The sequence below is a fragment of the Muntiacus reevesi genome, chromosome 1, assembly GCF_963930625.1.
Source record: "Muntiacus reevesi chromosome 1, mMunRee1.1, whole genome shotgun sequence".
NCBI classification, from domain to species: Eukaryota; Metazoa; Chordata; class Mammalia; order Artiodactyla; family Cervidae; genus Muntiacus; species Muntiacus reevesi.
In genome coordinates, this window is record NC_089249.1 from 55,562,123 (window position 1) to 55,575,222 (window position 13,100).

The window sequence follows — 13,100 nt, forward strand, 5'->3', positions numbered from 1 at the left end:
ACAATGCTTTTAAGTGACATAATGAAAGTCTGAACCTAGATCTGCCTCAAAACCCAGAGTGCTGTCCACTGAACTACAGTTGCATCTATTCAGTCATATCCTTCATCAATAATAATATTGTGGTAATAGTCATCACTAACATTCATCTAGCTCTTCCTATATGGCGAGTCTTGTGCTAGGAAATTTATATATATGATCTCCTTTAATCCTCACAATCACCCTATGAGGTAGGTTTATCACCATCTCCATTTCACAGCTGAGAAAACTGAGTTTTATACCAGTACAGCAATTGCCTTATTCCCACAGCTGGTAGAGAGAAAGACCAGAGTTGAACTTAGGCCTGTCTAACTCCAGAACCCATTCTCATAATCATTACACTAGACTGCAGGAAACCCAACTCTAGTCCTGGCTCCAACCAGGCGAGTCATTTGATAGCTGTCTCAATTTCCTTATTAATTAAATGGGAATATAGTTACTTGCCCCCTATTTTACAGAGGTATTGGAATTATAAAATGAGAAAGTGTATAAGCTTTAAGAAGGGAAATTGCCATATAAATCTGGGCTTGTTACAAGTTTCACTTGGATCTTCCTTCTCCCACGAACATAAAGGGATTTAGCTGACATCATGAGCTCTCAAATACCCTCTGAGATGAGTCGTATTATTGCTTCCACTTATCAAAAAGCTGAAACACAGAGATGACATAACTTGTTAGTGGCAGAGCTGAGAATAAAACCCAAGATTCTAACTCCCACTGCTTATGTTCTGATGGTAAATCCTATTTCTGTGTTTCAAACTTAACAGTAAAACAGACAAGAGTGGACATTTGATGCCCACTTTAAAGCACAGATTAAATGCTTACAGATGAAATTTTCTAACATAATCTCTAAGGTTCTTAATCCTCATTTTCTAAAGAAACTGTATAAAGAATCAGAAAGAAAAAGTCTTCCATTCCCCTAGTATAGAATTCAGCTCCTTAGTTTTTTCAAGCAACTTATTAACAATCAAAGATTATAAAACTGAGTGAGTTATTAACTCGTAGTGAGATTAGCTTCCACAAGGAACATAAACCTCAAAGTGAAATTGTTCTCTCATAAAATCAGATAAAAAAAAAAGAATCAGATATATTCTCACATCATAAACATCCAATATAACTATATAACCTGACTCGGGAATTATTTTAACATACCAACAATTCATAATACCCTGAGCTCAAAATTCAAGTTCCAAAGTGAACATCAAAATTAAAATAATAACAAAAGTACACATGGCATCTTTACGGTCATTCTTCCCCCAAGCTCCCCACTCAAGTCTTCACACACACACACACTTTAAAAAATAAAATATATAAATAAAATAAAAAGCAGTTAATGGGGCCAATTCTCTAGCTTTTATAGAAGTGTTCAGTCTAGTTCTCAGATTATCAGTTCCTCTTAGTTTTTGTTTTCTAGAACAACACTATGATCTTTTGATTATTACTAGTCTAATAATCTTGTATTTTGAAATTACCACAGGGACAAGAAAGAAAATAAAATAAATTTCCACTCCCCAAGTTGAACTTCAGTACTAATATAGAATAGATACACACTTCATTGTTGCTCTAACTAATTGAATTAGACTTATGAATGAAAAGCCTATCATTTTGATATAGGGACTAAAATTAAGTCTGAAAAAGCTGCTGTTCTATTCATGTCAAGAGAGTTTGTTTCTCGAGTGCCTTGAGATGTCAAAATTCATTGTTGACCACATAATGAAAGTCCTACCAACCTGAACATGCGCTGTGAGGTGAGCGTAAATGATGACAGGACTTCTGGTCTTTTCAGAGGATGCTCTAATATAATACATTAGTCCACCTTTCCTTCTATACCGATCTTTGGTTTCCATAATTGAAACCAACTACATCTTCTGTGGAGTCAGGAGCTCTAAGTTCTCTTGAACTCTGATGAGTACAGATCATGTGAGTATCTTGTTAAAACACAGAAGATGATTCAGAATGTCTGGGGTGGCATGTCCAACAAGCTCCTAAGGTGATGTTGACACTACTGTTTGGGACCCACACTTTGAGTAGCAACATTTTCAAACTAAGCAACATTTTCAAACGGAAATAACCTTAACCAGAACATTTTCAAACTAAACAACATTTTCAAACGGAAATAACCTTAACCAGAAGTTTATTCTCAAAATATACAGCCTCTACCAAGAGTTTATAAAAGAAGACAGTATTCCAGAGCCTAAACAAGGTATCTGCTCCCTCTCCCTTTTCTGTGATTTTTACCAGCTGGTTGTAAACCCAATGTAATACTCTAAAGGGCAAATTTTAAGAATGGCTTTTGTTCTTACAATTTATTGGGGCCCATGTGGATGAACATAAAACCTCAAGTTTTGTAATGAAGAGGTTGATTCAAAATAAATATTTTTTAATTATGTCAGATACGAAAGAATAAGTGATGCTTACAGTTTATAAGAGAATCATTTGGAATTGATCATTTCGATTTCCCCCACAAAATAAATAGCTCACACACTAAAGAAGATATCTTTCCTTAATCGGGAAAAAAAAGCTCAAGAATAATAGTCATGCCTGTGGCATAGTCATAACATTTTTAGTGAGGAAAATACCAAGATGAAGACGTACAAAAGTATATATGAGGAGACTACCAAGAGAATTACATGGTAGCAAATTGGTTGTAGAACCTGGGGGGAGGGTTCAGGGAAAGAGAATAGCTGGTAAATTTAAACTGGAGAAGATTATACATGAGAGCAATAGTCCATTCCCTTCAGGAAAATCAATAAATCCCCATCAAGTTTCATTTTTAGGTTTTCGATCATGTGTTCTTTTCATATGGCCATTGGTCCAACCTCCTCCACAAACTCAACCATCAAAAAAGTTAAGTTGGTAATGAGTCAAGCTGGCTATAACCCTGCATGTGTATGTACCCTTAGATGCATTTCAAGCCAATGAGGGTAGATTTCTCAGTGGAAGGGGCAAGTACAGTGGAATCACTTCCCATTACAGAGAAGGAAGCCCCCGTCTGGAGCATTTCTGAGTGCCGGGGGTGGGTGGAAGGTGTCTCAGTGCTTGCGCGTGCTCTTCAGCCCCATGACCATGAAGGTAGCAGCCGTCAGCTTCTCGTAAACGAGGAACATGAGAGCAGCAGTGAGGACTGTCTGCAGCAGCTTGGCTTCAAGGCCTTTGTAGAGTCCCACAATTCCAAAACGCCTAAAAGGAAAGAGGTGAGGAAAAAAAACAAAAGGTTTTCAAAGAAGCATATTATTTTGCAAAGGCTTATTCTTAGGATCAAAAGAAGCAATGGAAGTTTTAGATATTAACGGACTTCTGTTACTTAAGTACTTTATCTTTGAAGGTGTCTGGGAATTGATAAAAGTTGACTATTTCTTCAAAGCCATGATTAATCAGAGGAATGCTAACAGTATCTCACAGACAGGGTACAGATCCTAAACTCCTAAAACCATTTTAATGCCAACATCTAAGATTAACAAAGAACTTTTAGATCTTGACTTTAAGGCTCTCCCAACAAAGTTATTTCAACCTAACAGCCCCTAAATGGTAGGAGAGCTGCCAATTGGTTTAGATCATTGTAGCCTGAACAGAACTAGAGAAAGTGACAGGAATGAAAATCTCTCCAATACCGAGTCTTTCCGTACATTTGACCTTTTAACTGAGTGGTTCTTAAATTTAGTGTATGTCACAATCACTGGGAAGGCTCGGTGAAACACAGATTGCTGAGTCCTATCCACGGAGTTTCCGAAGCATTAAGCCTGGGATGGGACTCAAGAATCTGCATTGCTAATAAGCTCCCAGGTGATGAGGATGACAAGGCCTGCCTGGACACCAGCCCTTTAGAACGACTGCTCTAAACACAGAGAAGAATGCTCCAGCTAGAAATATAAGCTCAGAGTAAATGCTGTCTCCAGAGCTAATTACTGAGAGTGAATTAATCTCATATGCTAGTTCATCAGCAACTCCAGGGCTCTATATAGCATGCATGTAGACTGAGATATTAAACGTCAGTCAAGTGCTCCATTCAGAAGCTGTTCTACATTTTACATACTTGCTATGTGTAAAAACCTGTTGTTTGGAGTGAATCATGTCATAAATAGAAATGAAAAGCCTTGACTCATGAATTTCTAGTTCATTGGCTAACTTATGTTCTCCCAAGAAACCCAAGAAACTCCACTGTGGTGTTTCTCAAGGTGAGGTCTGCTAGAAGATAACAGGAAAAAAAAAAAGCTTTTAGTCCCTGTCCTCAGTTCCTGGCACAGAGTTCTAGGAGCTCTTCCTTATAATTTCCTAAGTGAAAAGAACACTAGGAGTATTTCTTTATTCTAACAATTGGTCTTTGATCCTAGTTCCTGACACAGAGATCCTAAATCCCTTAAGTCCTGGGTGACAGTAGTGTCTTCTGTTCTAAAGAGGTGATTCCTGGTGGACTCCTGGCTGGGGCTGATCACCAGAAAGACCAAGCAATGATCAGAAGCCGGGAATTTCCAGCACCACCTACTATTCTCCAGAGAGGAGAGGAGGCTGGAAATGGAGTGAAAAATGTATGTTTTTTTATACAGTATTTTGGAAATACATATACTTTTTGTTAATAGTGACTATCTCTTGGAAAAGAGACAGAAAACAGTGTAGATATGCATATATTTATAGCTTTATTGAAGTTTAAATGACTTCAGTTTGATGAGTTTTGACTGATGGGTACATCCATGAACCATCACCAAGTTCAAGGTCATGAACACATCCATCATCCCAGGAGGACGCTGTCCTCACGTCCTTTTGCCGTCACTGTAGATCATTTGCACTGTCTTCTGTCACTGTAGATCACTTTCTAAGTTTAAGTGGTAAGTGTGTGCGCGTGCTCAGTCGTGTCCGACTCTTTTGTGACCCTATGGACTGTAGCTCACCAGGCTCCTCTGTCCATGGAAGTTCCCAGGCAAGAATACTGGAGTGGGTTGCTATTTCCTTCTCCAGGCGATCTTCCTACCCAGGGATTGAACCCACATCTCTTCCGTCTCCTGCACTGGCAGGTGTTCATAAAAGTGGAATCATACAATATGAATTCTTTTTTGTCTGATCTCTTTTACTCAGCGTAACTATTCTGAGATCCACCTACATTTTTGCATGTATCAATAATTATTTCTTTTTCCTTTCTGAATAGTATTCCATTGTACAGGTATATCACAACTTGTACCTACTCATTCAATAATGCACATTTGGGATGTTTCCAGTTTTTGACTCTAACAAATAAAGCTGACATTTATGCACAGGTCTTTGTATAGACGTGTTTCATTTGTCTTGGGTAAATACCTTGAAAGGGAATGGCTGGGTCTATGGGAGGCGTATGTTTAACTTTATAAGAAAATGCCACACTGCATTCCAAAGTGCTTGTGCCATTCTAAATTCCCACCAGCATAGGAAAGTTCTAGTTGCTTCATTTTTGCCAACACTTGGTATGATCAGCAATTTTTTTTTTTTTACTTTACACCAATTCCTTATCTTTCATTTAATTTTTTATCCCAAGCATATTCTATCTTTATAATAAACTTAGTTTAAAATATCTTACATATAGGAACAGTAATAAAGTTATAATAGCTTCTGCCTCAAAGGTGCTGACCTATTTGATTTCCCCTTTAAATGAAATAGGGAGATGACGACAGTACCTGCTCAAAGGGCTGCTGTGAGGATTAAGTGAGATTACCCAAGTAGAGCATCTGGCTTAGTGTCTGCCACATAATAGCTCAAAAACGCTAACTCCTCTCGTCATCATCATCACTGTTGTCGTAATTGTGATGACAGCTGCTGTTCCTCAGCCTACTCTTCTTCCCTTTCCCATGATGACTCCCTGACACCTGCTTATTTCTATCTACAAGGGGTTTTGGGATGCATCATCGATGGAGCAGTACTCAGCAGGGCGGTCTCTACATTAGATCACAGGAGGGCTCTCCTTTGTTTCTGGTGTGAATCGAAGTGAAAGTCGCTCAGTCATGTACGACTCTTTGAGATCCCATGGACTGTACAGTCCATGGAATTCTCCAGGCCAGAATACTGGAGTGGGTAGCCTTTCCCTTCTCCAGGGGATCTTCCCAACCCAGGGATCGAACCCAGGTCTCCCACATTGCAGGTGAATTCTCTACCAGCTGAGCCACAAGGGAAGCCCAAGAATACTGGAGTAGGTAGCCTATCCCTTCTCCAGCAGATCTTCCCAACCCCGGAATTGAACCAGGGTCTCCTGCATTGCAGGCAGATTCTTTACCAGCTGAGCTATCGGGGAAGCCCCATGTTTCAGGTGTACAACATTACAATTTGACATCTCTACACACTGCACAGTGATCACCACCACAGGTCCCATGATCATCCATTACCATACAGCTGACTCCTTTCACTCATTTTGCCTACCCTCAAACCCTCTTTCTCTTTGGTAGCTACTAATCTATTCTCAGTTTGTCTGTCTGTAGATTCCACATATGAGCGAAAGCACACATTATCTTTCTCGGACTGACTTAATTCACTTAACAAAACACTCAAGGTTCATCCATGTTGTTGCAAATGGCTGGATTTCACTGGAGGATTCCCTTTCTAAAGAAGTCCTGAATATTTGTAACTAACAAAGAATAAGGACATGAATTTTTCCACAATTTCCCTAAACATGCTCATGTGTCACTCAGCTCCTAAATGAGAAATGTCTGAGCACAGCAGGCAAGGGAGAAGTTTTCAGGCTGCTGCTTCCAGGGCAAAAATACAAGATAAGCAAATCCAACCACTTCTTGGCAGAGACGGCTGTTAGAAGAGAGGACAGAATGTGAAACATCTACGAAGCTCACCTTACTCGCTGGTGAAGGAGATAGAGAACGTTCCGAAGGCTCCCCAGTGTTCTGTTTTCTGGGTTGAGTCTGTGACGTCCAAACTAAGGAAGAAGGGACAAGACAAATAATTGCCATCTGTTACCGCTTTCTTTTTTAAAGCTTCATTTATTTACTTGTTCCTTTTTTTGCTGGGCTGCATCTTCGTTGCCGGGTGTGGGCTTTCCTCTAGCTGCACTGAGTGGGGGCTACTCTCTCGTTGCAGTGCCTGGGCTTCTCATTGCGGTGGCTTCTCTTGCTGCCGCGCACAGGCTCCAGAGCGCAGGCTCAAGAGTTGTGGTGCACAGGCGCAACTGCTCTACGGCATGCGGGATCTTCCCAGGGGAATCGAACCGGCGTCTCCTGCATTTGGCAGGTGGACTTTTACCACTGTGCTACCAGGGAAGCCCTGTTACCACTTTTTTTTTTTAATCTTAATTTCCACTTATGTTGGAGTAACATCTTACAGCAGATGGTAATAAAAATACCCTTTTAATATGTGAAAGTGAAAGTGTTAGTTGCTCAGTCATGTCCAACTCTTTTAGGATCCCATGGACTGTAGCCCGCCAGGCTCCTCTGTCCATGGAATTCTCCAGGCAAGAATACTGGAGCGGGTTGCCATTCCCTTCTCCAGGGGAACCTTCCCGACCCAGGGATTGAACCTGGATCTCCTGCACTGCAGGCAGATTCTTTACCATCTGAGCCACTAAGGAAACCCCTGGCGGCTTTTTTAGTATTTAGATTTCATGAATCCTCTTTTTTGAACGAAACAAATGACATATTTCAATGAAATAAGTGAAAACAACAATTTTTTTTTCAATGAAGCATGAGAATTTTCATTTTTACAGAGAATCATGGGGAAAATTCTACCTCAAAAGAAAAAATCATGCCCAGGATGAAGATTTAGATACTGATGGAATGGCTTCCAGTCTTTTAAGAAGTTATGATAAACATTAATCAGTTAGAATCTCTGTAGTCCAAGCTCTTCATGTTGTTTCTATTATAAAAATATCAAAATACATTTATTGGACTGCAACTCAAATTCTTTATATTAAGTACCAATTTAAAAACAGTCCATTGGTAAAAATACTTTTAACAGAAGGGAATAATCTTTTCAAGCTAAAATACTTTCATTAACGCCTCATTTTACTCATTGTTTTAAGTCCTTTGAATTTTTTCTCCCAAACATAACTTGAATCCCTCCCTTTCCACCACCATCTTAGTCCAGGCCACCACTGTGTCTCACATGTGACGGAAATAGCCTCCTAACCTGAAACTCCCCTTTCTCTTAGCCTTCTGACCAATTTGCCACTGAACAGTCATGGTAGTCTTCTCAAATTGTAAATCAGATCACATTATTCTTGTCTAAAGCCTTGCAATGGTTTCCTACTGTGGTGAGAATAAAATCCAGTCGTCACGCATAGCCGTCCTGCTTCTTTCCTGATTGCCTTTTGAGCCACCTCCAGCCACAGTGGCCTCCCTCTCAGTTGCCAGGACTCATCAAGCTCTCAGTACACCATGTTCCCTCTACCTGGAAAGCTCTTTCCTCTGCTCTTTGCATGGCTGGGTCCTTACCTCCCTTTAAGTCTTGATTTACACAAGGCTCCCCAGAGGACCCATCCCCAGTCATGCCATCTGAGAAGATCCCCACTGTGGCCCTCCCCACTAAATCACAGAATGTGGCTTACATCCTTGATAGCTCCCTCCTCAATTCGCAGTTACCTATTTATGCTGATTTACTTGTTTGTTCTCTCCTCGGTTAACTCCTGAGGGAAGGGACTATGGCTTTTATTCACCCTGTGCACCCAGTTGCTCACAGAATAGGTAGTTAAAAAAATATTTCATAGAATAAATAACTGAATGAATGAAAAACTAGAAATTTGAAAATACTTCAGAAAAGCTAAATCATTCATTCCTTCTAAATGAATCTCTGATTCTGTAAAGGGAAATCTACTCTGTGCACCAGGCCAATCAACTTGAATGGGAAGGAAGCAAACTTATTATGTTTCTGAGGTCTTTAAAGAACTTCCTCCATACTTGGATTTTCTGAGCCAGCAGGTGACCGAAGAAACTCAAAGTATAAACTTTGTTCCAAACCAAAGAGAAAACCAACTGACAGCCTAACTAGTTAGCAAAATATCAAACAACGGGAAATTGGCTGAGAAATGCTCTGGAGCACTTCATTGCTTTATTAACATTGCTTCAAACAGAGAAACCACATTATTTTCGAATGCCGTCTGTTTAAATGCAGGAGAAGCCCGGCACTCACCCTCAGAATGGACTGTATCGTCTGCATAGGATAGGTCACCGTGGTGGCGATTGCTTTGGCGATCGCGCCAATGAGGAACACATCTAGGGAAGAAAGCTGCAAGGCAAAGGAAGAACGAACTGCATCAGTCTACACAGCGAGAAGGTGTCAGGGGCTGTTTCTGGCTTTCAAGGTCAGGGCTTACCTTCATTCGTTTCTTTAAAAGCTGCCGTTTTAAGCATTCGTAGAACATGAACTGGATGGCAGGATTAAAGACCAGCAGCAGGGAGGGAAAGGTGCCGTTCCATAAAGCCAGGATCCCTTCATCCCGGATGATCTGGTGAAAAGCATCTAAGCAAGAAATCAAGGACCTTTGAGGACAATCCCCTGACTAGAAAGACAACGTGCCCAGAACACAGGCCAGGCTGATTCGATTCTATCAAGATTTCCTTCTGGCAATGACAAGTTAATCCGTTAACTGCTTCTGGAGAATCATCAGGTACTGACGGTCACTGAGTTATTGAGAGACTAACCTCAATTGTTGGCAACCCTTCCTGACAAATCTGGGGTTAGCAGGTCAAGTTTTCCTCGGTACTGATCATCTCCACCACTGAGCTCTCTGTCTTACACAGACAGAATGGGAAACGACAGTCTGTGGGTTTCACAGTGAAGGCCAGTACAGAAAAAGATAAAACAGTTCTCTGGAGTTCATTTTATAGGACTGCCTTTTAAGAAAATCACTGTCCTCATTACAAAGAGGGAAAGATGGGAAAGAAGAACCTGGCAGTGTGATACTATTCAAAAGCAGAAGCTCAAAGATATCAGACACTAATCTTGTATCTTTATCCAAAGACAACACTGGCGGAGAAAAAGTAGCAGATTATTCTTCAGAAATATTCATCCCCTCCCACCTTCACTCTGTGGGCTATATTCCACGGATATATTTCTCTACCCCCTGTCTTGAGGCTTGGCCATTGGGAGTGCTTTGGCCAAGAGGATGGTAATAGACAAGATGCAAACAAGGGCTTGAAATATGCTTGTATGATCAGGCGTGTCTTCCTGTGCTTTTGCTATCACCAAGAGAAGAATATCCTGAGGCTAGTCCCAAGAAATGGAAGAGAGACACATGGAGCTGAGACTCCTAGGCTGGAGTCAGCTTAGACGAATCAAATCCTTGTCAATCCACAGACACAGGAGCTAAACAAATGCTTACTGTGGGACACTGAGATTTGAGGCTGTCCGTTATGTAGCTTTATCATGGTGATAAATTCCAGATACAAAGAGAAAAGAGAACCTTTAAAAAGGAACACACCCAAAAGACACTCACCAATGATACCACTGTAGTTGGTCGGTACAATGTCTTCATTCCTAAATTTTGCCCCTTGCAGCTTCAGTCTGGTATTTACCACCCAGAGTGGAGTTGTGAGGAGCACATTCACCACCCCTGTAAAGAGAAAGGGGGCAAGACAAAGGGGAAGCAAAATGTAACCTTTATGTTAAAGCTAAACACATCCGTGTTCCAGTTATATTTCTCCTGCTGACCTACTAGGAGACCTGAGGTAAGGTGTCCTTTGTGCCAAGGTACAACACAAGCCAGTACTGTTAGAAGCAATTCAGAAGCCTTGCTGAGCGCGGGATGGCCGGCAGCAGTACCTCTCCACATGAGAGTGCGGAGGTTCCTCCTTTGTACACCAGGAGGCAATCTGTCAATTTATACAGCATCCAAAGTAGCAATTTTGATATAGTTTTAAACACAGTTTCTAAAAACAGCTTTCAAATGGGGGAACTGATTCCTTGATCACATGCTAAATAAGTCCATGACAGTATCACATAAAACACACACCTTACAACTCTCATGTAAGTAGCTCACATGGTTTTAAGTGAGTATGGATCTAGTACCATAAAAGACAGGTGGGAGAAAGTGTGACATTTGAAAGGACTTCGACAGGCACTAGAGGCTCACAGAAGAGTTCCTCATCACTTGGGGAATTAGGACAGGCAGGCAGCAAGCAGTTGTTATGAACCGTCACAAAAACACCTGCAACAGCTTCACAAGCATCGTGATTCTTACAAGCTTAAGGATGGGGATCTTGGCTACCCAAGGTGGCCTCAGAGTGGAACAATACAACGAGCCAGGTGCTTCTGTTTTGAAAACACACGATCCCAATTTTAGCACCATCTTGAGATATTAAGACATTCCTCATCAGTCCTGAAATGATTAGAGAAAAATACCAGACAGACTTGTAATAAAAGTGCCTGACACACAGTATATACTTTATAAATGTGTGTTAAATAAACGTTTAACAAGTAAACTAATGAACAAACTCAGCAAACAACCATATACCAAGCTATCGGGCCACACTTAGAAGAACTGAGAGGCACAATCATAAAGAAGAGAACAGGATTGGGAATTCCCTGGGGTCCAGTGGTTAGGACTCGGTGCTTCCACTGCAGGGGGCATGGATTCAGTCCCTAGTCTGGGAACTAAGATCACACAAGCCGCATGGTGCCACCAAAAAAAAACAACAACCACAGCAACAAAGCAAGATTAAGGATGCTTTGATTTAAGGAATTTCAAACATATTATACAGATAACACCAAAGTTAATAAACTTGGTGAAAATGCCAGGAAACTCAAATCCTGAATTTTCATTAGTGGAATGCAAGACATTTTGGCACCTCTCTCTTAGGAACATTATGAGAACATATTTCTCAAAAGGCATCATTTTATGAGTTGTATTTGTTAAGAGTTTTTCATAGAACACCAAGGAGTCATCTTTAGTTATGACTCAGTATCTTCATACATTGTCAAGATACAGGTCATAATCTGAGAAAGTCTTAACTAAAGATTCTTGCAAGTCTCATTTTAAAAAAGCACCAGTGCCCAAGAGGCCAAGATAAAAGAGTATCAATCAATACACACTCATTTGCCCAGACTTTATAATGTATTCCTATTCAATATAATGTACACATCACTTAACAAAAAAACCAACAGCCAGAAAAATCAGGTTGGAAAGTACTACTGAGCAGTCCACTGCTTTTGTTTTAGATGAAGACAGAAGCTCAGAACCAGAGGTCACAAGCTTCTGTGGGTACTGCAGTGCAAACACCTTTCTAAACAAATGAAACAGGTCGCCCACTAAAGAAATCTCTGGAAATCAAAATTCCCTTCATGCTCTATTCGAGAAGTAGGCACACACAGAACAGGTCAGAGGAAATGTAGCCAAGATTAAGATTTAGTTATTATTTAGAATTCTGCTTACATTATTCCCCTTACCAACATGAGCTGAAAGACTGAGGATTCTAAGGACAATGTCAAGTACAAAAATGCATCATATCATTTAAAGAAGAGAATATATAAGTCCTTGTAAGAACATTCTGTACTTCAAAGCTTTTTATCTGCAAAGATCTTTGTTCATCCTCTAAGCCAAATAGATGGAGGGGTTATTTTTTAGCTACTTTCATTTTATGAATTCTGAGAAAACACTTGAGGATCCAAACTTTACTAAAAACTTGCACTAAAAATAAGCAAGCAAAGGATGTTTTTCTGTGGAGGAAAAACCAGCTGCAAAAGAATATGATGAGCGATTTCAACTCTTACTAAGGCATGATGGGTATGGCTGCAGGATAAAGAAAGCTGTCTGCTTACTCATGTGTAGAAAATTTCACCAATTCCAAGTTGTGACCATTATTTCAGCTCTAAGATGAGAATGCCAATACTTTACCTACTTAAGAACAGGAGATCGTTCTCTTTCCAGTTCAAGTGATACTATTTTCTTTCTTTTTTCATAAAAAATCATTTACAGGAAAACACAATCAAAATTAAGAGATGAAGAATAGCAACTGAACATACTAAAACCATTCACTGATTCACGGAATAATTGGAACACAGCTATTTACTTCTGAAATCTCAAAAACAAAGTTTTCTTAGCAGTGAGTCTCCTGAGTTAAGGACAGAAAACAAAAACGGAGAACACTAATTGGGTGCATTCTGGGG

The 13,100-nt window shown here is 40.2% G+C and overlaps 1 protein-coding gene across 1 annotated transcript in view; it reads right to left on the reverse strand.

The window, feature by feature from the left end:
- Positions 1-2,152: 2,152 nt before the first annotated feature.
- SLC25A17 (solute carrier family 25 member 17) overlaps positions 2,153-13,100 on the reverse strand; it is a 39,421-nt gene continuing 28,473 nt past the window's right edge. The window contains exons 5-9 of the mRNA XM_065944505.1: positions 10,432-10,548; positions 9,310-9,455; positions 9,126-9,221; positions 6,839-6,921; positions 2,153-3,215 (exon numbers count right to left, since the gene is read on the reverse strand). Coding sequence (XP_065800577.1) covers positions 3,068-3,215; positions 6,839-6,921; positions 9,126-9,221; positions 9,310-9,455; positions 10,432-10,548 — 590 coding nt within the window. The 3' untranslated portion in view covers positions 2,153-3,067. The remainder of the gene's footprint in view (positions 3,216-6,838; positions 6,922-9,125; positions 9,222-9,309; positions 9,456-10,431; positions 10,549-13,100) is intronic.